General features: G+C 48.1%; 1 protein-coding gene across 5 annotated transcripts in view; it reads left to right on the forward strand.

Annotated features, from left to right (window-relative positions):
* Positions 1 to 5450: 5450 nt before the first annotated feature.
* Positions 5451 to 26383, forward strand: part of AUTS2 (activator of transcription and developmental regulator AUTS2) — a 766509-nt gene continuing 745576 nt past the window's right edge. For 2 of the 5 annotated variants that reach the window (XM_051809510.1, XM_051809514.1), the window contains exon 1: positions 5452 to 6024. In XM_051809510.1, coding sequence (XP_051665470.1) covers positions 5740 to 6024 — 285 coding nt within the window. In that variant the 5' untranslated portion in view covers positions 5452 to 5739. Of the gene's footprint in view, positions 6025 to 26383 lie in introns of all 5 variants that reach the window. The other 3 variants (XM_051809512.1, XM_051809515.1, XM_051809513.1) reach the window with 3 other exon arrangements.

The raw sequence follows: 26383 nt of genomic DNA on the forward strand, positions 1-26383 counted from the left end.
ATGCCAGGGGCTAGTCCTTAGAAAACCCCTTTTAGTGTTTTTACAGTTGCAATTTTTTTTTTGCTCCAATGCTTAATGGTGATATGGAAATTGCAATTCTTGCTTTTGGTCTGTGTTAACCTTTCCCTCTTCATTATTTAGAAACAGAAAGCTTTTGGTATCTGCCTCAAATCAGAAGATTATAGGTCTGTTAGTATATGTTCGAGAAGTACCCTTTCCGTGGGTGTTAATTACTGAGTATCCAGTTGAGTACACTAGTCATTAACCTCAAAAACAGTGACTCAGCAAGGTACCACAGCAGACTGGTGCTATAAGAAAAAAAAAAAGGAAAAAAAGCGCGCTATTTTCTCACACCAGATGCCAGACAAGATGTATTTCTAGAGGAAAAGCTAACAGGCAGCCTAAGAACAAATGTGCATGGAGGTCTGTGTTATCCTTTCTGATAAGATGACTTGAAATGTTCACCTGGAGGCAAAAGCTCATTGGAGAGGGAACTTCTGGAGCATCTGTATGATACTCCCAAATCAATTAAGGTTGGTGGAAATGCTCCTGCTGGATCAGACCCAGAAAAGGGATAATTCACCTGTATTGTACCCAAAAAGGTGACCTGTGAATTCTAATGCTTGAGATAAATATTGTGCAGAACAAAAATGTTTTTCAATAGAGGATGAGCTAGATGGATGGGTTTTAATCTTATTTTTTCCATAGACATTCAAGTCTAGTGATTTGTTTCTACAAAGAATGCAAAATAAATCACGTATCGTTTCTGTTTTCCACATACGTGCATTCCAGAAGAAAACAGACTGAGCAGACTTTCAGCCACGCAATGAATGTCTGCAGAAATGTATCCGACTACAGGTCTCTTCAGTCACTTTAATGGTGATGGATATGCAGGAAACTATAATCAATTACATTGCCCTGAAAATTACACAGTTATTTTCCAAAAAACCCAACAGGTAACAGTTGTTTGACACAGTATAGCTTAATATTTCTCAGAAGACAGAGACCTTGTAATATTTGAGCTTGCTATACACACAAATTGTATCACTTCAGCAATACTGGTGTAGCTTCTGCATAGTCAGATTATATAGATCTGGCAGGCAGCTATGAGACAGGAGAACCCAAAGTAAAACAGAGAAATGCATTCGTTAAACAGAAAACAAAATCTGAACAGGGAGATCTAAGGTCAGATCTAGGAGGTGATGTTCTCTAGCTCGATATTTGAGAATGTTTAAAAACTAGCCATGTGCCTGTGCAATAAGCAGCGTGGCCTTCTGTAAGGTACACGCTCTCACACTATCAGGTTACCAACGGCTTTGTGCTTCCTCCTCTTCTGCTTCACACCAGCTTAAAAGTCACTGCATGCCATCCAGGAGATGTGGTGGAGAGAGGTGGCAAAGGTGTCACTTGCCTTCCAGAAAGAGAGGTGTATCTGATTCCCAGTATTTCTCATAATCACTTAATACTCATAGAAAATATATTAAAAATACTACTTGATTGGTGGCCTAAGTTAAGGTACAGAGTAAACAACATATTACACAGTCAAGCAGAACCTCATCCTCTAAGAGTCAGAGTAGCCCAGAGGGAGACTATTGGAAAAATACACTCAGCCTGTGTGTGTTCCCCTTGCTGCAGCCCTTCTGGGTATCTCAAAGGAGGAATGATTAGCAGCTACAGGAGGCAGATTTAGTTCTTGTAGAGATGGAGTATTAAATTATTTCACTTTCTCTTCCTGCTCTTCCAACCTCTCCCGATATATTTCAAACTACACAATAGCCTGATCATCTGCTACGTGGAGGAAAACCAGTGCTGTGCTTCCAGAGCCCCTCTTCCCTGTTCTGAGCAGAGACTCCACAGGTTTGGCTCTTTTTCCCCGTCTTGTTCCTTGCTCCTCCTCTATCCTTCTCCTTTCTGAACAAATCTCCTGATTCCCCCGGGTCTCTGCTCCTAATGCTTTCTCCCCACAGCCAGACTGAACAGCCTCACACTCCGGCTGGGCAGGGGCAGGTGCAGCAGCTGAGGCCGTGAGGGACCCGGGCTGTGGGGGAAGGAGACAGGGCAGGAGGCGAAGGGCTGGACACAGAGTCATGGAATCACAGAGTGGTTAGGGGTTGGAAGGGACCTCTGGAGATCCTCCAGTCCGACACCCCTGCCAAGGCAGGGTCTCCCAGAGGAGGTGACGTGGGGACACGTCCTGGTGGGTTTGGACTCCACAACCACCCAGGGCAGCCCGTTCCATTGGGGGCATCCCAGGGCAGCCCGTTCCACTGGGGACATCCCTGGCCGACAGGCGGGGCCCGGAGCGGTGCCGGGGCACTCAGGGCACTGGGGGCACTGGGGGCACTGGGAGCACTGGGAGCACTCGGGGCACTGGGGGCACTGGGAGCACTCGGGGCACTGGGGGCACTGGGAGCACTGGGGGCACTGGGGGCACTGGGGGCACTGGGAGCACTGGGAGCACTTGGGGCACTGGAGGCACTCGGGGCACTGGGGGCACTGGGGGCACTGGGAGCACTGGGAGCACTGGGAGCACTGGGGGCACTGGGGGCACTGGGAGCACTGGGGGCACTGGGGGCACTGGGGGCACTGGGCGCACTGGGAGCACTGGGAGCACTGGGGGCACTGGGAGCACTGGGGGCACTGGGGGCACTGGGAGCACTGGGGGCACTGGGGGCACTGGGGGCACTGGGCGCACTGGGAGCACTGGGAGCACTGGGGGCACTGGGGGCACTGGGAGCACTGGGAGCACTGGGGGCACTGGGAGCACTGGGAGCACTGGGGGCACTGGGGGCACTGGGAGCACTGGGAGCACTGGGGGCACTGGGGGCACTGGGAGCACTGGGAGCGCTGGGGGCACTGGGGGCACTGGGAGCACTGGGAGCACTGGGAGCACTGGGGGCACTGGGGGCACTGGGGGCACTGGGAGCACTGGGAGCACTGGGGGCACTCGGGGCACTGGGGGCACTGGGAGCACTGGGAGCACTGGGGGCACTGGGAGCACTGGGAGCACTGGGGGCACTGGGGGCACTGGGGGCACTGGGAGCACTGGGGGCACTGGGAGCACTGGGAGCACTGGGGGCACTGGGAACACTGGGGGCACTGAGGGCACTGGGGGCACTGGGAGCACTGGGAGCACTGGGGGCACTCGGGGCACTGGGGGCACTGGGAGCACTGGGAGCACTGGGGGCACTGGGAGCACTGGGAGCACTGGGGGCACTGGGGGCACTGGGGGCACTGGGAGCACTGGGGGCACTGGGAACACTGGGAGCACTGGGGGCACTGGGAACACTGGGGGCACTGAGGGCACTGGGGGCACTGGGAGCACTGGGAGCACTGGGAGCACTGGGGGCACTGGGGGCACTGGGAGCACTGGGGGCACTGGGGGCACTGGGGGCACTGGGGGCACTGGGAACACTGGTAGCACTGGGGGCACTGGGAACACTGGGAGCACTGAGGGCACTGGGAACACTGGGGGCACTGAGGGCACTGGGGGCACTGGGAGCACTGGGAGCACTGGGAGCACTGGGAGCACTGGGGGCACTGGGAGCACTGGGGCACTGGGAGCACTGGGAGCACTGGGGGCACTGGATGGCACTGGGGGCACTGGGAGCACTGGGGGCACTGGGAACACTGGGAGCACTGGGGGCACTGGGAACACTGGGAGCACTGAGGGCACTGGGGGCACTGGGGGCACTGGGAGCACTGGGAGCACTGGGAGCACTGGGGGCACTGGGGGCACTGGGGGCACTGGGGGCACTGGGAGCACTGGGGGCACTGGGGGCACTGGGGGCACTGGGAGCACTGGGGGCACTGGGGGCACTGGGGGCACTGGGAGCACTGGGGGCACTGGGAACACTGGGAGCACTGGGGGCACTGGGAACACTGGGAGCACTGGGGACACTGGGAACACTGGGGGCACTGGGGGCACTGGGAGCACTGGGAGCACTGGGGGCACTGGGGGCACTGGGGGCACTGGGGGCACTGGGAGCACTGGGGGCACTGGGGGCACTGGGGGCACTGGGAGCACTGGGGGCACTGGGGGCACTGGGAACACTGGGTTCACTGGGGGCACTGGGAGCACTGGGGGCACTGGGGGCACTGGGGGCACTGGGAGCACTGGGAGCACTGGGAGCACTGGGGGCACTGGGAGCACTGGGAGCACTGGGAGCACTGGGGGCACTGGGAGCACTGGGAGCACTGGGGGCACTGGGAGCACTGGGAGCACTGGGGGCACTGGGAGCACTGGGAGCACTGGGAGCACTGGGAGCACTGGGGGCACTGGGGGCACTGGGAGCACTGGGGGCACTGGGGGCACTGGGGGCACTGGGGGCACTGGGAGCACTGGGGGCACTGGGGGCACTGGGGGCACTGGGCGCACTCGGGGTCCGGGCCCCCCGCGGGCGGGGCCGGCGGGTGAGGGGTGTCCGTGAGGGGGGAGGGGGTCAGCGCGTGCCGCCGCCCGCACGGCGCAGGCCCCCCGCGCATGCCCGCGACTTATTTCGCGCGGCGGGAGCGGAGCGGGCGGGGCGGCGGTGCTGGTCACGTGACCTGCGCGGGGGCGCGCGCGCGCGGCCGCTGGGGGCGACACCGCGACCGCCCCGCGCGGGGCTCGGCGGGACCCCCGGACCGGGACCCCCGGACCGGCACCGACCCGGCACCGGCACCGACCCGGCACCCACCGGCCCCGAGCCGCCGCACGGCTCAGCGTCAGCGTTTGTTGTTGGTGCCGCCGCCGCTTTTGGGGAGGGGGCCGCCGCCTCCTCCCCGCTCGGATCTATTGTCGCCACCACCAGCACACCCCCACAAGCCCCCCGCTCCTTCCTCGCCACAATTAATCCGATGAATTTGCCATGATTGATCCGTATTAATAGCTGGGGTGGGTGGGCGTGTTTTGGGGCTCTTTTTTTCTCTCCCCTTTTTCCTCCTTTTTTTTTTTCTTTTTTTTTTTTCCTTCTTTTTATTGTTTGGTTTTGGTTTTGGAGGGGCCGGGCTGGGATCCGATTTCCACTCCCGAGTCCATCCTTGGTCGGTGCCTGAGAAAATTGCATCTGGATGCATCGTTATTATTATTATTGTGTTTGATCCAGGGAGATAAAGGAGGAGGGGGAGAGGAGTGCGTGTTGGTGGGGAGGGGAAGGCTGCACCCTTCCCTGCACACACACACACACGCAGACAGAAGGAGTTCCGTACATCTACATATATATTCCCCCCCCCCCCATGGAACTTCTTTTAGTTGGGGAGGAAAGGAAGAAAGAAAATAAATTTTGTGCAAGGAAATACTCTCAGCTCCCTCCTTCCAGCGGGGCTCCTTTCTTTATTTTTCCCCCCTTCTTTTCTGCCTTTTTTCCTCTCTTTCGAAGATCCTCGCCCTCCCAGCCCCTTGATCAAAGCATTCCGCTATTCTGATTTATTGCCTGCTTGGTGAGGCTTTTTTTTTCCTTTCTTTTTTTTTTTTTTTTTTTTTTTTTTTTTTTTACAAAGGCGACCTGAGATCAGCCATTACTTTCCTTGGCTCGCTTATAGGAATCTCTTACATTTGGTGCTTGCTGCTGGTGGTGGTGGAACCGCACTCGGATTCTTTCATCCCCCCCCACCCCCTTGCTGTCCTCTCCTCCCCTCCCTTTTCTCCTTCCCTCTCTCCCCTCCCTCCCTCCCCCGTTATTCCGCCGGGGGAGCCGGATTTGTGGCTGCGGTGGGGCGGGGGGGGAACGAGAGCGAGAGGGAGAGCCGGCGAGAGACATGGATGGCCCGGCGCGATGCAACGGGCTTCGGAAGAAGCGGCGATCGCGGTCCCAGCGCGACCGGGAGCGGCGAGCCCAGGGCGGGCGGCGCGGCGGGGCCGCCGGCGGGGCCCCCGGGGCCGCCGCGCTCTCCTCCTCGGGCTCCGAGAAGGAAGACAATGGGCCCCCGCCGCCGTCCCGGCCGCGGCCCCCCCGGAGGAAGCGGCGGGAGTCCTCCTCGGCCGAAGAGGACATTATCGACGGTTTCGCGATGTCCAGCTTCGTCACTTTCGAGGCGCTGGAGGTAAGGGAGCGGCGGCTCCGCTTTGTGTGTGCGCCTCATTGTGTGTGCGGGGGGCAGCGCCGGGGGAGCCCCCGCGGCGCCCACCCGGGCACCCCCCGATCCCGCCGTGCCGCCGGGGGTGCCCGCGGGGCGGTCCCGCCGCCCCCTCCCCGTGCCCCGGGGGTGCCCCGCTCCCCTCCCGCCGCCCTCCCGCCGCCGACACCTGCAGCCCGGCGCGCCGCTCCCGGCGGGCGGCGGCGGGACCGGGGCCGTGCCCCCGCCCCGGCCCCGCATCCCCCCGCGCCGGGAGAGGGGACTTTGTGCGCGGGTCCCCCGGCGGCGCTTCCCTTCCCTCTCCTCCCACGGATCAAACTTTTCTCGCGCCGCCGTGGCCCGGCGGGGCCGCCCACTCGTGTCCGCGGGGCGGCGGGGGCCGGGCTGTGTGTGTGTGTGTGTGTGTGTGTGTGTGTGTGTGCGTGTGTGTGTGCGCGGGTTTCCTCTCGCTCGTGGTGCGGAGTCGGGGCCGCCCGTCCTGTCGCGCTCCCTGCTGGCATGTCACGAGTGGGCCCCGCGGTGGGCGGCTCGAGTCACCCCCCCAGATGGTGGGGGAGCCCAGGCCGGGCTGGGCCGAGGGAAACGTCGCCCGTGGGGCTTCTCCTCCCCCCGCCCGGCCCGGGCCCGGCTCGCCGTGTCCCCTCTGCCCACCCACTCGCGACCGTGGGACCGCTGTCAGCCCGGCCGGGGCCGTGCTGGTGATGCTGCCGTGCGAGGGGAACCTCCACCCCGTGTGTTGGAAGGGCTTTGTTGTTTATAACTTCTGATCCGGAGAAGTTTGCTGTGGCGAAAAGCGGATTTATTTGGGTTTATGTTGCACTGGAATCACAACTGGAACGATGACGAACTGTCAAAATAAATGTGGAGGTGAAGCTGATTGTTTAACAAAAAAAAAAAATCTGTGTAGCTCTTAAGCTGTTTAAATATTTAGCCAGGAATACTTAGTGGCATTTTCAGGTTAGTGTTTTTTTCTTTTCTTTTCTTTTTTTTTTTTTTTTTTTGGTGCTTGTTTTTGGTTTGTTGTTTTTTGGGGGCTTGTTTTGTAGCCTCATTTTGTCTTTGGTTACACCTGTGTCCATCCAGACTACAGCTTCTGACAGAGGCTGTGGTGTAATTGAAGAGAGGATTTGTTCGCTCCAACAAACCTCCACATGGTTGGTGTTAGACTGGTGTAAGCAATAACAAGCAAATGCTGAGGTAATGTCCAGACTCAATTTATCCACCATTTCTCACCTGGTGAGCCCATCCACAAGTGTCCTGCTCAAACTAGACAGATGAAAAGTGTGAATACATGTTTGTTGGCAAGAGTGCGTTTTGCATGCTTCTGTTTCGGACAAAATTCCGTTCTTCCTCAAACAAAGCCTCAATTCATGTCATTAAGGGTTTTATGGAAATATGGACTTGAGATTTTGGCTGTAGTCCTTTTTAGAGGGGAAATGAAGAGTGAGTTTTATGGTCAGAACTTGGTAGGGTATTTTAGAGAATGTCTTTATTCTGTTTCACTTCTTATTTGTTTATTTTCCACTTGAAAATAATTGCTGCACTCTCCTCTCTTTGCTAAGCCAAGAATGGCTACTACTTGCATCCTCTCGTAATCCTATATCACTAAGAAGGAGTGCAGAAACATTACCCAGTTCTGTCAGCTAATATCACATTCAGATAAAACAATAGCTTGCACACTGAGACTTGACATACTTTTAATGTTCATGTGATAGGTGGCACATTTTGACCTAACGATTTCATGCTGTGTTGAGAAATAATGTCACAAAATTGTTGTTAGGTGCTTTTTCCTGCAGCTCCATATGTATGTTGAGAAACTTGTTTCTGAGGATCAGAGGGAGATGAAGGTGTCTAAGGCACAAGCCCAGTGTGGCAGGAATTACTGTGTGCATTGCGTGTAGCAGCCTCAAGTTTTTATTGTGATTCTTGTGTTGGCGAGGAGTTTGTGAGTGGCTGGTGGAGTGAGATATCTCAGCCTTGGTGAGATGTTTAGGTGTTAATGTGCTTGAGTTGAGACAAGAAGCCTTGGGTGCTGTGAAGAGTTGTCCTGATATTTGTACATCTCATGCTCTGGGTCTACCCCCAGCTCATGTGAGGATGTGGAGACTTTCCTCAGGTTCCAGAAGACACTTGCACCCAAGTTGTTGTGCATGTTAACAAGACTGTCCCAGCCCAGGCTTTGTGCTTGAGCTTCAGCCTTTTCTTAGGCTTAGCACAGCTGAAAATGTGCAGAGACAGTGTTTGGTCTGCTTGATGTGAAAAACTGTGAGAAGGAAAGTGCAGAATGCCTTTACCACTGAAAGATCTAAACCCATGGCTCGGAAGAGGGGACAGAGGTAGGTGGTGGCTCATGCAGGAGGGAACAGCCACTGTGGAGGGACAGGGCTGAGTTTCTGCTTCTGAGGGCACTTGTAGGGGTGTGAGTTGGCTGAGTGTGAGGTGTCACTCCAGGATCTTTTTATGCATGCTGTATCAAGTTGCAAATAGGAGCAAGAACTTCCATACAGCTTCACCTGTCCTCTACGAAATGCTTTTTGTTGGGGTGACTGAAAAAGCCCAGCCTGTGTAAAATACCAGGTTGTGTGAAGCTCATAGATGGCAAGGGGACACGGGTGCTGCACAAGAACACACATCCCATGGCTGCTGTAGCCTCAGGAGGAGTCATTCAGTCTGTTATGGTTGTGTTGATAAAAGTTCCCATCCCTTGAAGCAAAACTTTAACCAGCTCCCACTCTGGGAACTGCTTTTATGTCCAGGTGTCAGTAGCCTTCTCATGCTTCTCAAGTGTAAAGTGGTGTGGAAACAGAGGCCATTGCTTATAGTCCTCTGTCTCTGTGTTTATGGTACCCCATACCTTGGTGTCTCTAATGTTTGTGTGGGGAATGCAGGGGAAGAGGGAGTTAAATGAAGACAGCGGTGTCTCATTGTGGATTTTTTTTTTCTTGGAGTGACAGTTGAGCCATTCCAGTGTCCTTGCAGATGTGGCCAGAGTGATCCTTACCTGGCCTTGCAAGACTTCTGTGTAGCTGTGTGCAATGTGGGCCTGGCCCCTACACGGGGGAGCATTTTGAAGCCTTGACCTTCAGAAAGCAGCCCTAAATCTGTAGGTAAGCAGCTGAGATGTGGTCCTGCAATTTGATCTGCTTTACCAGATTCTCCCATGAGTGGCCTTCTGGGACTAACAGCAGCAAGCTCTGTGGTTTACTCCAGAGCAGTTACTGACCTCCCCAAATCTCCCAGGCTGTGAAGGGAGGAAGGCACAGATGCTCTGTCCACGTGTTAGTGTGACTGGTGGCTTATCAAGCTGACTGCTTTACCAGGCTTGGAGTAGCCTGTGCTGCACTGCTGGTGTGTTTGTTACCAACAATAATAGCGTGAGGTTCTCCAAACCCAGGTGGGCATTTTAGACACCAGTTTGACAGGGAAAGGTCATTTCTCAGAATGTGATAAATCAATCCATTGGAGTGACTTTCTCTGTGATGTGCTCTGGCAGTCCTGGCAAGGAGGTTTCTGCAGAGCTCTGTGGTGAGGTGAGATTTCTCTGAGATGTTTGTCTCCCTCCTACCCCCTGGTGCGTAGGACTCTGGGCAGGAGGCTGACGTGATGTGGCTGTTGACGTGCCATGGTGAAGATGGTTTACTGTGATGAGAAAGGAAATCTGACCTGAATGTTAAGATAGCTTAAAGCCTGGGAAGTACTTTATGTTTCCTGAGTCAGCTCTGACCATCCCTATGGAGTAAGCAGTTGGTTTCAGGTTTTCTGAACACTGAGTAAGGTAATGAGTTTTTTTCTGCAGATGTTTGTTTAGCTTCAAATTAGGCAGTTCATCTGACAAGCCTGAAATGGGACACAGATATTTATAAAGCACAGATAGAAGTGGGGTAGGAAGCAGGGGGACTTGCATTTAAATGGGAATTCTTGTTTCATAAAACTGTCACAATTTCTCACTGTGCATTTGCTGAGCTAATTTCTGTTCAGCACATAGGCATTTGTCTGTTTTGAGACCATGCTGAATTATCATCAGGTAAAGCCCAATATAATTAATTACAAATGAGAAATGCTGACAAATATTTGTCAAGGAGCTGTTTAATGAGCTTTAAATTCTGTTTCAGATGATTCCATCCACCTAGTGTAAATAATTTTTAAGCAATTGTTCCACTGCGTTTGTGTGATTTAGGCAGATGTTGGCTACAGCAGTTTTACACGTTGGACAGAGGATGAGACTAGATGGAGTAAAGCTTAACAGCTGATCTGGGCTTTAAAATAGAGACACTACTGCTACACAAACAAAATGTAGAAGTAGCAGGCAGGTTTGAAGATGCTGTGGTGTCAGTTGTGTGTCTGTGTGCACTGGCAGTGTGGCTCGGAGAGCGCATCTGAATGCAGGAATTTGCTTTAATAACTGTGTGTGATACTCATCTCTAGGCACGGCCCACTGAAAATAGAAATAGCTTGGCTTAGTGACAGCAGAGGCTTTGAGCTGGACACCAGAATGGCTGTCTTGCTGTGTGGTTTTCCTCCCTAAATCAGTCTCTTCTCACCAGTCGTCTTGCTGGCCTGATTAACCTGTTTACTTAAATTCTTAGAAATTTCAAGCAAGTTTGTTCTGCCTTGTCTCTATCCCTTCATATTTCAAAAGGAATTTGATCTTCAAGACTTAGCACAGCAGCATCATAACATGAGGTGTTTGTTTAGTGCTGTCAGCAAATCTTGGTGGCCCTTCTTGTGTTTATTAACTGCTTAGGTGCTTAGGTGTTTGTCCCAGTCTCTGTTTGCACGTGCAAGTCTGCAGATTTAGACCAGCAGAGAAAAGAAGGGAGTAACTAAATGAAGATATCTGGGGATGGGGAGAGGCATTTGGCTTTGTGTGACACTGGGATATCATATGAGGCGGTGCATTTATTATTTCCACTGTGTATTTTAAGGAAACAGTGAATTGACCTGAGATCAAATTTCGAGATAACCTTGACAGAGCAACTGAATCTCTTGATGAAAACCCTCAGTGACCAGACCTGAAAAAGCAGCAACTCAAACTAAAAGTGGGACTGAAAACAGCAGGATGCATGTTCCACAAAGGGAACCTCTCTGGTGATATTTGAAACCTATGTTGCTATCATTTGGGCATCTGAATACTTCAAAAATACTTTAAAAATACTTTTAAAAGCCTGGTACCTTTCTGGGAGGCAAAGCACACCTAAATCCCATTGACTTCAGTAGCTGTTGGAGAGCTGAAGTTGTCTCTTTGTGCAGATAATGACCGAGGGCTGTGACTGTTGCATAAATATTCTTTTAAGCCCCTGAAGGTAACCATGTAGTGAAGGTGAGGATTTTTGCCATTCCCATAGGGGGTAGTAGGAGGCTCAATGGCCTTGAGTTGGAGAAGGAAGAGTTTAAACTATAAGGCCAAGATAAATGTGATTCAATTAGTCTCCACTGGCCCTGCTCTTTAAGATTAACATTAATGAGAAATACACTGCATATCAACAGGACAGAATACACTCTTATCCATCATCCCCCTTGGCATCTCTTTTTCCTCCTATTTGGGGGAGCAAGTAAGCCCTTTCTCATTAAATATCTGGGGCCTCTGCTGGGATGAGGGAGTGTGAAGTCCAGGGCAGTGGTGGAGTCCCCATCCCTGGAGGGATTGAAAAGATGTGGCACTTGGGAACACAGCTAATGGTGGCCTTGGCAGTGCTGAGTTAACGTTTGGACTCCCTGATCTTAGAGGTCTTTTCCAACCTAAACAATTATATGACTCTATGATTTATAAAATAAGGGTAAAGGATCAGGAACTTGGAAGGAAAATGATCATTAGGGAAAGGCAAAAAAAAAAAAAGTCATCAGACATCAAGAGTCTGAGTAATTGAAAGATCGAGTTACAACACTGAGATCAATAGAGAAATAGCAGGGACTGGATGGGAACACTGAGAACTAGAGGGGAATGTTGTCACCAAAGGTGGAAGTTTGAGGAGAGATCCATTGCTGTGATCCATGCTCCTTGGTGAGAACCCCGCTGTCAGTACCGAGGAGGAACACTCAACCAAATCTGTCCCTACTTAAGAAGTCATTAATCCTGGTAACTTCAGGTGGGAGGAAGCAGAAAGATTCTTCACTCAGTGAGGATGATCCCCTCTTTCCTCTGTCCCTGCTACTATTTTTTTCATTTTTGTTTTTGAAGACTGTTTCTATCATCTTGAATGGGAGACCCTACCACATTAAACCAGGGGTCTGCCCTGCAGCCTTGTAATTATCTACAGCTAAATTAGAAGTTTAATCTTTGTTCTGAGCAACAATAAGTTGAGTCAGATAGGTTTTAAAAATAGCCCAAGCTCAAGTTTAGTGAAGTCTCAAATGCAATTATTAAGAAGGTAATGGAGTTAGGAAGTTGCGGGCTGAAATGTGGAAATGCTTAACTCTCAGTTTTCCTTCACTTGAACTGCAGTGTTGCCTTGGTTCAGTGAGGGAAAATTGCTTCCAAGTTTTTCTGTGTTCTTGTACATCATCCTTATGATTTGGTGTTCTCATTGGGGTTTGTCTCGATATGTGCCACAAATTACAAGCTGTGCGCGTTTTTTTGTGTAGTCAGTTGTCATTTTGACTCAATGCCAAGCCATGGTGAAGACCACTTCAGAACATCCTAGTCCTCTAAACTCCTTTGTTATAAAATGGATATGAAAATCCACTTTGTAAGTAATGAGAAATGCCTAATGCAGGTAGGGATTTGTTTTGCTGCAACAGCAGAATAGGCAGTGGCGATTTGTCAGATCCTCAGCTCAGCTCTGCTGTGCTATTTGGCTTTAAATAGTGTGTTACCTTAATGTCTTGAGATTTTTCTCCTTGTGTCTTGGCAACACTGCTGCTGAAGTTCACACGCTCGCGTGGTGGAGAGAGAAGGTTTTAACCAAAAGGGTAAACCTTTAGTCTGGTAAATAGTATAGGAAGGAGTTTTGGTTCTGTCATCCTCTGTGTAGGAATGGTAGAAAAAGTCACCGAAAGAAGCAGGTTGTCCCTTGGCCCTGCACATCCTTTTCTGCTTGTGAGGTTTTGCCTCGAGGTTTAATTTGATGGTGTTGCATGACACGTGCTCCATGTGGGTTTATTTGGTGTGCATCTTGGTCCTGCTGATTTTAAAATCTCCTGACACAAAGACATGGGAGGTATGCAGACTGTGTTGATATCTGGTGTTCCCAAGTTCCTGGCTGTCTGAACTTTCAATTGTGTTATGCTGGCTGATGCACAGACCACTGATATGATTAATATCCCAACACCAGATAGGAATAGTTATTCCACAGCCACGCAGGAGTTCAGTTCTTTTCTCTCCAGAAATGGTCACCCTTTCATCTGTCTCACATGTGTTTGCCAGCTTCCTAAAGTGGAAGTTGCTTCTCCTCTAGAATCAGTGCTCTTATGAATTGGCTCTTTTTGTACTTTTATTTGGTAGCAAATGGGACTTAATGGTTTGGGAATAAAACCACTGTCAACCCATCTTCCCCATACACACACAAACCTAGGCTTGTCCTTTGTTGGATGAGCTCATGAAAAGAAGCAAACATCTTCAGCCTTTGAGACAAGCCCTGTGTTGAGCATCATTTGAGTGAAACCATTTGAAGAGGTACTTGTGTGTTGTGGAGTAGTTCTAACAGTTGTATCAGACTTTAAAACATATTTTATTCTCCTGTGAAATAAATAGCAGTCAGATCCAGACCAAATTGATGACAGTTTGTGAGAAGCCTTTCCCTGTCATAGGCTGACTGTGAGAGGAACAGTGTTTTAGAGGAGAGCGTGTAACGCTGACAGTGCCTGGTGCAGATACCCCCTTACCTGTCGGCGAAATCCAGAGCCACTATCACCTTTTTCCCTACATGCAGGTAGGGGTTACTGTGTCCCTGGTGACCTATCCTTGGGGACCCTCCTGCAGGTTGCTCTGGATTGTCCTACACCTGCTCTTAACTCACCCTCCTGGTGTAGTAAAGGCATTTTAATCTCTTTGCCTGTGAAGTGGAACCAATAAGACAGAAATTCTTGCCACCAGATTCTCCTGGACCACACCTGGGTGGCTCTTGGGTGTGGGAGAGGGGTGGCCCTGGGTATCAAACACGTGTGGTGTAATGTCTCCCTCTTGGTAAGTTTTGACAGCCCGTGTTTTGTTGTTTGCACACCACCTGCTACTGCTGAGACTTAGATGAGCTACAAACATGGTGATGATTGCTCAAGGCACTGATTTTTATTTATTTTCGCTCTGGAAGTCCTCAGTGGCCTGAGACCTTTCAGTCAGAGGATCTGCCTACTGCCTAATTCTTTTTTGGTTGAGACATTTGCTTACGTGAGTGGTGGGAATGGAGGAGAGGTGGCCAAAGGACCTGGCTCGTTGCTTACACGGACAGTGGGAATAGTAGAGAGGTGGCCAAAGGACCTGACTTGTTGCCCTAAATGGGGTTGTCCAACTGAGGGGCTGCAGGCTCTGTTCTTCACCTGGCTCCTGACAACTTCTGTCACCTTCATCTTGGCCTCTGCAAATCCAGGTGCTTAGAGCTGTATGTCTTCAGAGAGTACCATGGATGTCTTTCAAGGGTCCTTCAGAAACTGGCATCTGGTGCCCAACTTCCAGAATACCCAGGGCAAGGAGCTGAGAGCTGCTGCTGTTGCAAGAGCTGCTCTGCAGATTGCTCCAGAGCTAGCCAGATGTGTCCAGTGGCTGGGCATGGTGTGACACCCATCAGAGCGGGCACTGATGGAGGGCTGAGGCAGTGAAAGTGGTTTTGACCTCCAAGAAGAAGGCAAGGGAAGAAGTGCTGCTGTTGGGGACGATTTATGTTGTAACTCTGTTAGTATTGTGGGTTTTAATGCATGTCAAGGGCACTTTGACCTTTGAGTGGAATCTTTTGGTGTGAATTTGTGTCTTTTCTCCTCTCTCTTCCTCCTTTAAAGAAAATTCAAAATAAATACTGAAAATCAAAACCGTCTGTTTTGAGGGGACCAAAATGCCTCTCTTTATTTTATGGGATTTGGATATTACTGAATGATTAAAACTTCTAGTAATTTTCACTGTCTATCTATTGTGCTTGTAGGCAGTGACTCTACGGAAAAAATAATAAAAATGCAATTAATGTGGCTCAACAGCTGAGTCTGCTGGACTTTAAAAAAAAAAAAGGGAAAAAAAGTCATTTTTAATGAGTTCTAGGATCAGAAAGATACATCTGGTGGATGGATTTGCCAAGTTTTCAACCTCAGAATGTGTATTGAAAAACTCAGTGAATTATGTAGCTACAAAAGTGGATCTTTGCGTGTTTATAAGACCTCAGTGCAATCTTCTTATATTTGCCTAATGACAAACAGACATTCTTACAGAGGCACAGCCCAGAAGGACACATGGGCTGAAATGTCTCTGTAAGCTGATAGTATTTGTGTTGGGGTGCTGCTACTAGTGAAGGAATTTTAGAGGATTCATTAAGTATAGGGGGAAAAGTATTTTGGTATTGGATGAAAGAGAAGAGGAGGAAGGGAAATGGGAGTGGGTAGAGAGGAGAGGGAACACTGCAATTTTAAATGTACATGATGTGTGGGCTAAGATATTGTGCCTCCACTGCTGAACCAGAAAATTTATAACAACTGTTTGTCATGTGTGTGTATTTATAGCCATTCACATAATGAAGAAGTTTCATGAGGTTGTAATAACATATCAAGATGGATGTAATTAAAACAGAAGCAAATTGACACCTCTAGATTAAAGGCAAACTCTAAAATAATACACCTGTACGCTGTCACTTATGTATTAGTTGTCTGGGGCAGTCTGCCAGATATGCAAATAAAAGGACATTGGCAAATTTCCTTGGATATGTGGTTATGAAAAATCCAACTTTTTAATCGTTTACTTAGCCCTGCTCAGGTTTGTAACAAGGGTAGGATTTAATGGTTTGGTATCACCTCTGCTTCGTGATGGGAAGAGGGGCTAAAGGATACGGGGTGAGGAGGAAGGAGAAGGGGAAATCCAGAGCAGGGGCTGCTGTTCTTTACAGTGGGACCCTTCCCTTGGGAAAGGGGTGTCAGCTGCACCATTTCAGATCTGCCCCAACTCTTGAAACTCCAGAGGACTAAAGAGTCCTTGACATTGGTCTCTGTAGCATTGGAGTGCAGTTTTCAATGCTTTTGAAAACTGCCCTATAACACTTGGGTTTGGTTCTGTGGTGCTGCAGGTGACTGGGGTGGCCACTAAGGAAACTTCTGAAATTTATACAGTTGCACCAATTTGGTGTAAATTGTTACTAGGTCTGTTAAATGGCTATAACGTATCTTAGCAGTTTTCTGTAACAGTATTTTTCAACTTATTTGAATTTGCAGAAGCCTAAAATGTTTCCAGTGCAGTTGTGGACATCCACTTCAGCCTGGGGTCAGTAGATTTGCTCTCGAAATTAACGCTCAGTCTGCAAAGGGCTGATGTAAAATAGACTGGTGGAACTGAGCAGGAAGGCAATTATTTGCCTTGTTATTGCCAGGGCTGTGAATCAAAGTATCAGCCTTGTTTTTTGGTAACTTGCACCCCAGATAACCTGCATTCCCTTAAATGCCCTGGGGATGGAAACAGATGTTAATGTGGCTTGTGGATAACCCCATGGCAGGTGATGGGGGTTTTCTGGTAAAACCCTGAAGTTGGTACCTCCAGGTCCTCCCCCCCAGTGTGAAAAGTCCCACCTTTTGTGGATTTGGTGGCATTTCCTCAGATGGTTGCTCGGGTTAGTAAAACTAGTTATAAGCACATTGACACTGCAGCAGGTCTGGAGAGCTCAGTGAAGCCCAAAGTTCTTGAACTCAGTTTTCAATTCAGGCTTGAAGTTCTTTGCCCCAGTTGGGGATGAACCAGAAGAAAATCCAGCTGTGGGCTGGAGTTCTGTAGAGCGGGGGCTGCTCAACACACCGATTTCCAGAGAGCTGACTGCATAAAAGCTCCAACAGGCGTGTTGTGTTAGACGTTTTCTAAATTAAAGAGACTCCTTTTTTAGTACATCTGGACATTAAGGATCAATCATATGAGGTACGTGGCTTCAAAGTGATTTCAAATGGTAGGATTTTTGTCTTCAATATTTCAACAACTTTTCTTCCACCTTTAATCTTTCATGAGCGGAAGCTTCAAAAGATAATTAGTAAAACATGCTTTTATCTGCATTTATCTCAAAACATGATTAATTTTTTAACTGCAATTACAGCAATCATTTCAAGTTTACTCTATATTAATGAGTAAAGGATTTTTTTTGAGAGAACATGAGCCTAAATATGGCTATAGTGGCCGAGTTGAAAGGTGCATTTATGAGTGTGCTTTTGTTTTCATTGCTGGGGATTGAATTTCCGGGTCCAGGAAGTAATATTTCACATGGATTAAAGTTTTTGAAATGCTTTTGCTCAGCTTCACAGGATCATTTTGAGGAGCTGACAATGATAAGAACTGGATCATGCTACTGAATACCCAGTTCCAGGTTTCCCTCTTGCTGGTGTTTTTTGCTCTGTGCTGTGCATGTGTGACTGGCAGGATATCCTCTACTTGCTGCCCTTGGCACTGAAATGTAAGATATACGATGCAGCTGGTTTGTTGTTAATGAATTGGCAATGAACTTGTAAATTTTCACCTTTACCATTTCTCTTTGTTACAGGCAGCTTAAGGCATTTTTTATTACTGTGTCACTTCTGGGAGAAAGACGTTCATGTCTGTTGCTGTCTTTATTTCTGGTACTAATGTGTGTAGGTCTGTCTAACAGCTGTCCTGCAGCCTGGATCCCACCTGTAGGTCCGGGGTGCAGCCCTTCAGGGTTCTGAGCACCTCCTGTCTGTATGGTTGTTTTTCCTCTGTGGCTTACCCCAGAGCCCCTAGAAAACTGTGCCACTGGCACAGAGATATTGCAGAACAGGAATCCATCCCAGAGCCCCCAGAAGCAATGGACCACTGCAGGGGATTACTGAAAAGCAGCACAAGTAAACCCACTTTTTGCTAGAGTACAGCTTTTGCATAATTTGCCACGTGAAGGATGTTCCGCAGCCCTGGCTCCTTTTTCTCCCTCAACAGGAGGGAAAGATTTTGGGCTGGAGCTGCAGTTTCACTGCTCTGTGCCTCCCAAGGGACTGGGCTGCTGGGTGTGGCATGGCCCCAGCTACCACAGCGAGGTACACAGAACAGGCATCTGAAAAACTGCAGCTCTCACAAGTGTAAGAACGTGAGTTTCTGGTTTTGTTTTTTGGGTTTAGGTTTTTTTTTTTAGTTTCCTTCATTTAGGCCCTGGTCTTGGACGTCAGAGAGGATTTGGAGTAAGCCTGCACAGCCTTGGTTCATATCTGATTTTAACTGCAATCTCTTCTAAATTAGGATTGCAGTTCCCCTGCCCTTTGGTCCCCGGGGAGGTGGATGGGCCAGCAACTGCAGCAGTGAATTGGGCAGCTGCATAGGAGAGCACACGAGTGTATAATCAGATTTCTGATAAACCCAGGTCTCTAAGTCCCTTGAATGGGCAGCTTTGCTGTGAATGGCCTCGTGAGGTCTGCTGTGGTTGCTCTCTTTGTTTGGTACTCCGACAAAAAAATTGCTCTGGTATCCTTGTTGGTATATTTTTACATCTGTTATCCATATTTTGGATTTGTTCTGGCTGCAGTCTTATTTTGTTTTGCAAAATCTACCTGGGATTGGGATGGAGATATATGTTTGCTAAGGCAGATTTGGAAATTGCGTTGTTGAAATACAGCCCATATGGGCCATTGTAAAATGGTTACTGCAGCATATAATTGCCTTCACAATGATGTGCTTTGTCATTTTCCTTCCATCTTCAAAGAGGCACTCCTGTAGTCTGCTGACAGCAATGGTGGTATTAGAAAACATATGGATTTGTAAAGGCATTAAACTGTCTTTAGTTCAAGGATTAGATTACAGTGTTAGAGTGTGGGTCACCACATTTTCATGTGGGTAGGCTGCACTTGACTGTGTCGGTTTATGTTAGAGTTTAGGGAAGGGTTTGTTTGTTTATTGAAGGTATCTGACATAATATCCCTTCCAATACACGGGGAAGGAAGTATCTCTTGTGCTGCCATACATGGTAAGAAGCTGCACCTCAGTCCCAGGGCCGTGGTCCCACCTTACCCTGCATGGCCTGCAGGGCTTGGTCTGGGCTCGCCATCCACACTGACAAGACTTCTAAGAAATCTCAGTGGGAAGTGCCAGTTACAACATGAAAAAATATGCAGAATGTAAACCCCACAAAAATGGCTTTGAATCTTTAAGGGGTTTTTTTAAGTCCTCCATGCTGGGCTCTACTCTGAACATTTTGGGTACTTGTTTTGTGTTCACATACAAAGGAGCTGCCCAGCTCCACACATTTCAGAGTATAGGGCAATCTGTTCAGCTTGTACCTTTTTTTCTACCCTCACAGTTTCAGGTGTGGATTTTCTGGGGTGCATTGGCAGTCTGCAGTTATCATAGTGGGATGCACATGGCATAGATGTGGCACACAGCCTCTCTCCAACCTGGAGTGATGCTCATGTTCTTTACACCATTCAAAGGGTAAAACTAGAGAGTGGGAGGGATAATACACATGAAGATCCTTCTTCTGTAGTTTTGTTATTGTTTTTGTCTTAGTTTTTCTGCTCTGCCCAGCTGGGACATTGAGGCAGATTGGGGCTTGGCCCATGGCCACCTTCACCCTCATCACGGGCACTTGCTGTTGCGTTTGGGTTTGCTCAGGTCCCTTCCAAAACAACTCCTGATATCTCTTGACCTTCAAACACACTCTTTTAATTAAGATGCTGAGCTGGTCCTTGGGAGACATGGGCTGGTTTCTGTGTAAGCACAGTCATCTTCCATAACCTTGAAGCAGTCACTCCCTTCCCGGTTCAGCACGGCCGTGTGAGCACCTGCTTTGGGATTGTGCTGAGTGGGGATGGATTGGGAGTTGGATTCGTGTGTGTGCTCAGGGGAGGTGCTGCATCCAGGCGTGTAGGTTTGGGTCTCTTGACTGAGAAGAGGGTGTGTATGGAGACAATGGTGATGTGTGAGGTAGTATTTAGTGTGAAGCCAAAATATGTGCTTAAGGATCACCTTGAGCTGGAGTGTTAGTTTTGCTGTAGCTGAGTTTTTCTGTCCACAAAATGGGTTTATTAATACTGTCCCTCTTCAGAGACTGCCTGGCTACTTAATTAGCATCTGCAGGATGCTCCAATAGTAAGTGGTTAACATAAAATATCGACATAATTTTCCTGTAGGACTGCAAAGGACCAATGCCTATACGTGTGTAGCAGGGACCTGGCTAGAACACTTATTTAAATAACTGAAAGCACTTTTGTTGTTTTCAACCACTTTTAAAAACAAAGCTATAATTTTATTTATATTTTATATAAAGCCTTAAAATTGTTGACAACAGTCAACTTTGTTAAGGAAATCTGATGTGAAGGGTAGCACAGTGAAATTCTGATAAATGCATTATCTTTCTTTATTCTGTTAGGATTTTTAAGTGTGTAAAAATTGGTGTTGCTTAGTTATGGCTTGCTTCAGTTTTAAGTCACTTGCAACATTATCTGTCCCAGCTGTGGTGGTTGTCAAGGCTATTTATGGTAATATCTTTCCTTAAATCCATTGCAGAAAAGGGAAGAAACTCTCATTCTGCCTACAAGAAATGTTAAAGGATGTATTACTAACTCTGGCAGCTGTGACTGTGATAAACAAATTAGGTCTGTCATTAATGCCAGGGTCTGCAGGTGTAATATGTCATAAAACTGGTATATCTCTGGTGCTAGCTGGCCTATAAAAATAAATAAATACTGGGGATTTTTAATCCTCATTTAACAAATTTAAGAGCAAAGCTGCTTTATGATAAGGTTTGTGTAAGGTGAACACCAAATTCATGTAAATGGTGTGTGTTTGCAGCAAACAGTGCAGAAATGAGAAATAAACAAAGTCCAGTGAGAAGCTCCCACTGATATTCCCAGGTTTTTCAGTGGGCCCTTGTCAGGCCTTTATTTGAGGACTCATTTATGCAGATGTTTAAATCGGTCCCTCTTAAAGAAAGTGCTTGACTATGTTGTTAAAAGCAGTAGCACAGGGCGCTTAAAATCTGCTGAAGTGCAGTCAGGGGTGGGATGTTATAAAGTATATACAGAAAATATCTTTAATGTGAAGCTTCCTAACAGCAACTTGTTTTTAAACAATAGTTTATTTTGAGGGGAAGCTCGGTAGAGTGGCTTGGGGTTGGTTTAGTTTGGGGCCTTCAGGAGGTCAAGCTTGGTGGTGAGACAGCTCCTGGAGCTGCAGGGCCAGCGAGCCTTCCAAACTCTGCCTCCTGGTTCAGCTCAGAGCATCCCTGGCCATGCTGGAAAAGCCCCAGCAGGCAGCTGGGCTGGGGGACCACCAGTAACAGTGGGACTGAAATAACTAATTGGCAGGAGCCTGGGTTTGTTGAAGGCTTTCATGTTTGATGTTTGCTGTGCCCTGCCTGGTCTGTGTCTGCAGGGGGGATGTTGGGTGAGTTTGGATTCGAGCACAGGTCCCGGTCTGGGATAACACACAGTGTCAGTGGAAATCCTGACAAGCTGAAGTCTCTGCTGAATGGGACTGGATTTTACCTCTGCCTAAGAGAAATGGTGAGCTTTGCAGCTTTGCTTGCAGGAAGTCCTGGTAATGACAAGTCATCAAGATTTCCCTGGCAAGTGGCATTACTTTGGGTAATTACTTTGGGAAGCTTCTGAGAGGGAGCTTCCTCCTCTCCCTGGGGCACACACCTTCCCATCCAGCTACATATTGTTGCTTTCTCCAGTACCAGCTAAACAGGTGGCAGGATTCAAATCACCACTCCCTGAATGGAGTTTGCTCTCCACAATAGCTCACCAGAGGCCTGTTTTGTTACAGAACATTGATTAAATAAATATTCCTATGCATACAAAAGAGGAGGAATCTGTTACAACACTACAGTTATTTTTCCATTAATGGCAAGGAGCTCTCTCTAATTTTCCTGCCCCTTTCAATCTGTTTCCCTGTCACCCTCCCTTCCTATCACTAGTAATGCCTTCAAGTGCATGAGTAACATACAAACAGCTCACATTCCCTCCAGTTCAGCTCTGGGAACACCTTAGCTCCAGCTCCCTGTGCTTTAGGAAATCCCCCTGGCCCATGCAGGGCAGAATTGACTGCTTCATGTGTGTGCTTTTGTTTAACTTGGTATTTCATGTTCTGTATCAGTATTCCTTGTACTAACTGACTTCCATTAACTTACATAGCAGCAGTTAAAAATACAATTTTGCAATACCAGCATCTTGCATAATATTGACAATTTGGGCAGAATATTTGACTTCTGAAGATCATCTTTTTTTTCTGTGTTCCTCTGTGACCCTGGCTTTTAAAATCTTTGAGGCAGACATTACTGCTCTGTGGTCTGTGCTGATGGAGGTGTGTGTATGTTCTGGAAGAACAGCACCTCATACTCAGATCGTGGCAGCCAAAGGCAGCTCCACTGCAAGCAGCAGATCTGATTTGGTATAAGATGGTGCCATCTGAAAATAAATATAGGGTAAAAGATTCACACAGGAGGAAAAAAAAACCTCAGCAGATATTTGTCTTGAGAAAGAACTTTTGATTGAACAAATGTCTGGCACAATAAACGTGGAGTATAAGGAAATGCCAGGGCTTTACTTTGGCTCTGCATTGATGTGATAGAGATAAAAATCCACCTCAAAGAGAGTAACTGAAATTTAGCTTTTTTTTTGTGTGTGTGTGTTTTGTTTTGGGTTTTTTTTCCAGGCAAGGATATCTGTTACTTGGGAAAAACAGGAGTCAGCATTTCTATACCATCATTTTTCTTATACATATTTAGAGCTGTTAAATCACAGAGCTGTTACTCCAGAGAAGTAAATTGTGCAATGTATTTTTTAATGTTTAAAGACCATAAATGAAGCCTCCTTTCATTATGTGAGTTTGTATTAAAATACCAGAGTTGGTTAGATTTAGGATCAGGGTTGGAGAAATACCTGTTTGGATAAAGCTGATCATCTGGGCTCTCTCTGAGGGAGAGCCCTTACCCTCTTTCCTAAGCTGGGGTGGGATTGCCATGGTTGAAATGAAGCTGTGCCAGCACTCTCTGCTCTCCCACTGCTTTGTGTGGCTGTTGGTGAGAAAGGACTGGCTGTGGAAAGCTGTGGCAGAAGCCCAGTGTCTCTACTCTTGCTTACCATGGGCAGTTAGTTGGAAGTGACACCAACCTGAGTTTAATTCTAGTTTTACATTGCAACAACATGCCAGCTGTTCCCTGTATTCTTCCGTGACGCTGCAATGTAATTATTTTTTTGTTATCTTTCAAGATGTAATTTTATGTTGGTGTGCTTCCCCACTAACCCTTTGGCACAGAAAATGTGTAGCTAATTCATTTTTCCGGGAACATGAAGAAGCAAGGGAGAAAAATCTCAAATCCTAGGGCCAAGTGGCCATGCTAAAGGCGGCTGAGGAGGGATGTTCAGGGTGGAAAGGCCTCGTCTCAGACAGTCTGAAAGCCACTGGGACATGTGCAGTGATTAATGGTGTCATTGCTTTCAAGCTTCATCAAAAGGTTTCAGTGTAAGAGTTTCTAAGGAATGCTGATAGTCACAGGAACCTATCAAAGGGTACAGAAAATATCAAATGAGCAAGCAGGAATGGGAGTTAATTACTGAACAGTGATTACTCCGATATAACCAATTATTGGATCATTAAATGTTTATTACCTTTTTTATGCTCCTTTCCCTCATAAGTGCAGTTTTTTCCGGATAGTATTAGAAAAAGGGTGGATCTAATGCATGAAAAGCCTTTTCAAAACCTAGGAGTTATTAAAGACCACCTCACCTCAACACCTGACATGCTGTCCTGCTCGCCCTGCCCTCCCTTGCTCTGCGGGTTTGGGGTCAGGTGCTGTGAACCCTATTTAAAGGCCAGATTATCTCAGTTCTGGAGGGCAGTGCAGCAGCAGGAGCAGGGCAGAGGCTCCATGGGATGTGGCCAGCAGGTTCACTGCTCTTCAGCATGGGGCTGGGTTCCTGCCTTCTGCTCCCACTGTAAGTGGTTGGTGGCTTTTGTGTCCGTCCGTCACCCCGAGGCTCTTCCCGGGGCTCCCCAGTTCCCTAAGGATGGAGGGGAATAGTCTTTAGTTCCCATGGACTCATAGTATCTCTTCCTCTCCAGTCACTGACCCTCTCTGAAGAAAGAAGAGTTTCCATTGCAAGGTTGAAATGATGCCATTTGAAAGCAAGATATAAACCCTGCACAGGTCTTCCACTGGACATCTGCGAAGTGAAAAATACCATCTTTTCAAGCTGAATGCGGTTATTTTGGATGACATTTGAGGGTTTAAAATGTTAAAGCAATTTTTTAAAATACAGCTATTTGTGACTTTTGTTGATGATCCTTAAATGTTGAGTTGTTTAAGCTCTGTATCTTGGGAGAAGTAAGGGTCGGGGGAGGGGGGGAAAAGAGAAAAAATTCTCTTTCTCCGTCAGTAGTGGGTTTTGTGTCTCTGTGGGCAGAGTGAAACCAGGGAAGCAGCCAGTGACCTCTGCCTGGGGTATGTCTGTGACCATCACCAGATCTGCTCAATAACAAATTCATCTCTTTCTGAAGCATTTGGTGTGTCTCACCCTCACCTATTACCATTGCCACTTCTCAGCAGCCACGTTGGTTTTATCTCGTGTACACTGTGCTTGTACAATGGGGAAAGTTCTCATGAGGCAAATTTTTCTGTGCCTTTTATTTGTGAGTTATTTAATCGGTTTTATGAACTTTCTTAGGGAATTATTGTTTTTTTACTTAATACCTCCCTTTGCCAATTTGGAAGCTTCAACCATTTTTGAGCTAAACTTTTAGTCAATCTTTTTTTTTTAATTCATAATTTTTTCCCTTCTTTTCTTTTTTCCCCCCCTTAACGTAATCCTACCTGGACCTTCCCTCGCAAATGTGATTTTCAGTTATCATCTCTGACACCTAAGCCCCCATGAAAGTCGATGGGGAAGGTCAGAGACTGGAACCAGGAGGCTGTTTGCAGCTTTGTGTTATTCCTGTAGGGGAAGAGGGGGAAACTCTGTTAAACCACACTCTCCGTGCTCCTGGGAGTCTAAATTACTGTGTTCACTGCACTGCTGTGTCCAGTCAGTTATGTGGCAGTTGGGACTTTGCCCTTTTTGGAAAGACTCTTCCTCCTCCTGACAGGAGAACTTTATTCTGGGTTTGTTTGTCTACTTTTCTTTAAATATAAATAAAAATAGAGAAGGTTTACTTCGCAGAGCAAATATTATGCAGGTCACAGCTTCCTCCTGTGCATGAAGATGATTTTGTCTCCGCAGTGCAAGTCTGTGGAGTCAGAGATGCTTAAGGATGTGTCGCCTGTGGGAGCCGACGACCCCACACAGGCACCTACGTTAAACACCATCACTCTGAAAATCCAGCAGGAAACTGCTTCCTCCAGCAGTGAATCACAGCAGTGAAAGGTCCCTTTAATCTGCTGCAGTCACAGTTTGGGGTTCCAGGCTGGTCTGGGGGGCTCAGTGTCCTGGTTTGGGGCTGCTGCAGCTGTGAGAGGCACAGCCAGGGCACTCGGAGCTCTGCTCGCAGGCACATCTGTGATTATCCCTTTTTGACAGCCTCTGTGCAAAACAGTAATAATGAGACATCCCTCATGATTTCCTTTTAATAACTGAACATACAGCAGCAGTTGTAAACTGTCTTGGTAATGTCACAGCCCCTTTGAGAAAGGTGAAGGGCAGAGGACCTCCAATGGCAGGCAAGGATCCGGGAACATGGCAAAAAACAAGGTGTCCTGTGTTTTAGATCCTGTACAAAAATGTATCGTGGTTGCAAGGCCGTGGGGGATGAGTCAGTCTCCAGGACTGCTACAAATGTTAGATTTCAGAGAAAGGTCAGCCAGGAACAAGGTCAGAACCAGCCCGATGCTGGGAGCGCACGGCGGGGCTGCGAGGCGCAGATAAAGGTTAATGCTGGCAGGGGTGCAGCCTGTGGTCAGCTGGCTGTGGAGCAGGGGCTGGGCCAGCACATAATGAGGAGGGTTTACTCTAATTCTATTATAATGTATAATTAACTAGCATAATTGATAGCAGTTTTCCCTGTGTGTCTGTGGGTGTATGTGCATGCACATACAGTCTCGTTTTTGGCTGTTGTGGGATTGCACCGTGTGCCCTGAGCTGATGGAAACCGGCCGGGGGGCTCCCCGGGGCTCAGGCTCAGCCCCTGGATGTGGAGGTGGAACATTGTTTCCAAGAGCCTGTATTTTCTCTGCTTCTGGAATTAGACATAATATCTAGGTGGTGCCCTGGATAAGGCAAACCTGCT

The sequence above is a fragment of the Manacus candei genome, unplaced genomic scaffold (genome assembly GCF_025592945.1).
Source record: "Manacus candei isolate 608988 ecotype Guabito, Panama unplaced genomic scaffold, ASM2559294v1 h1tg000076l, whole genome shotgun sequence".
NCBI lineage: Eukaryota > Metazoa > Chordata > Aves > Passeriformes > Pipridae > Manacus > Manacus candei.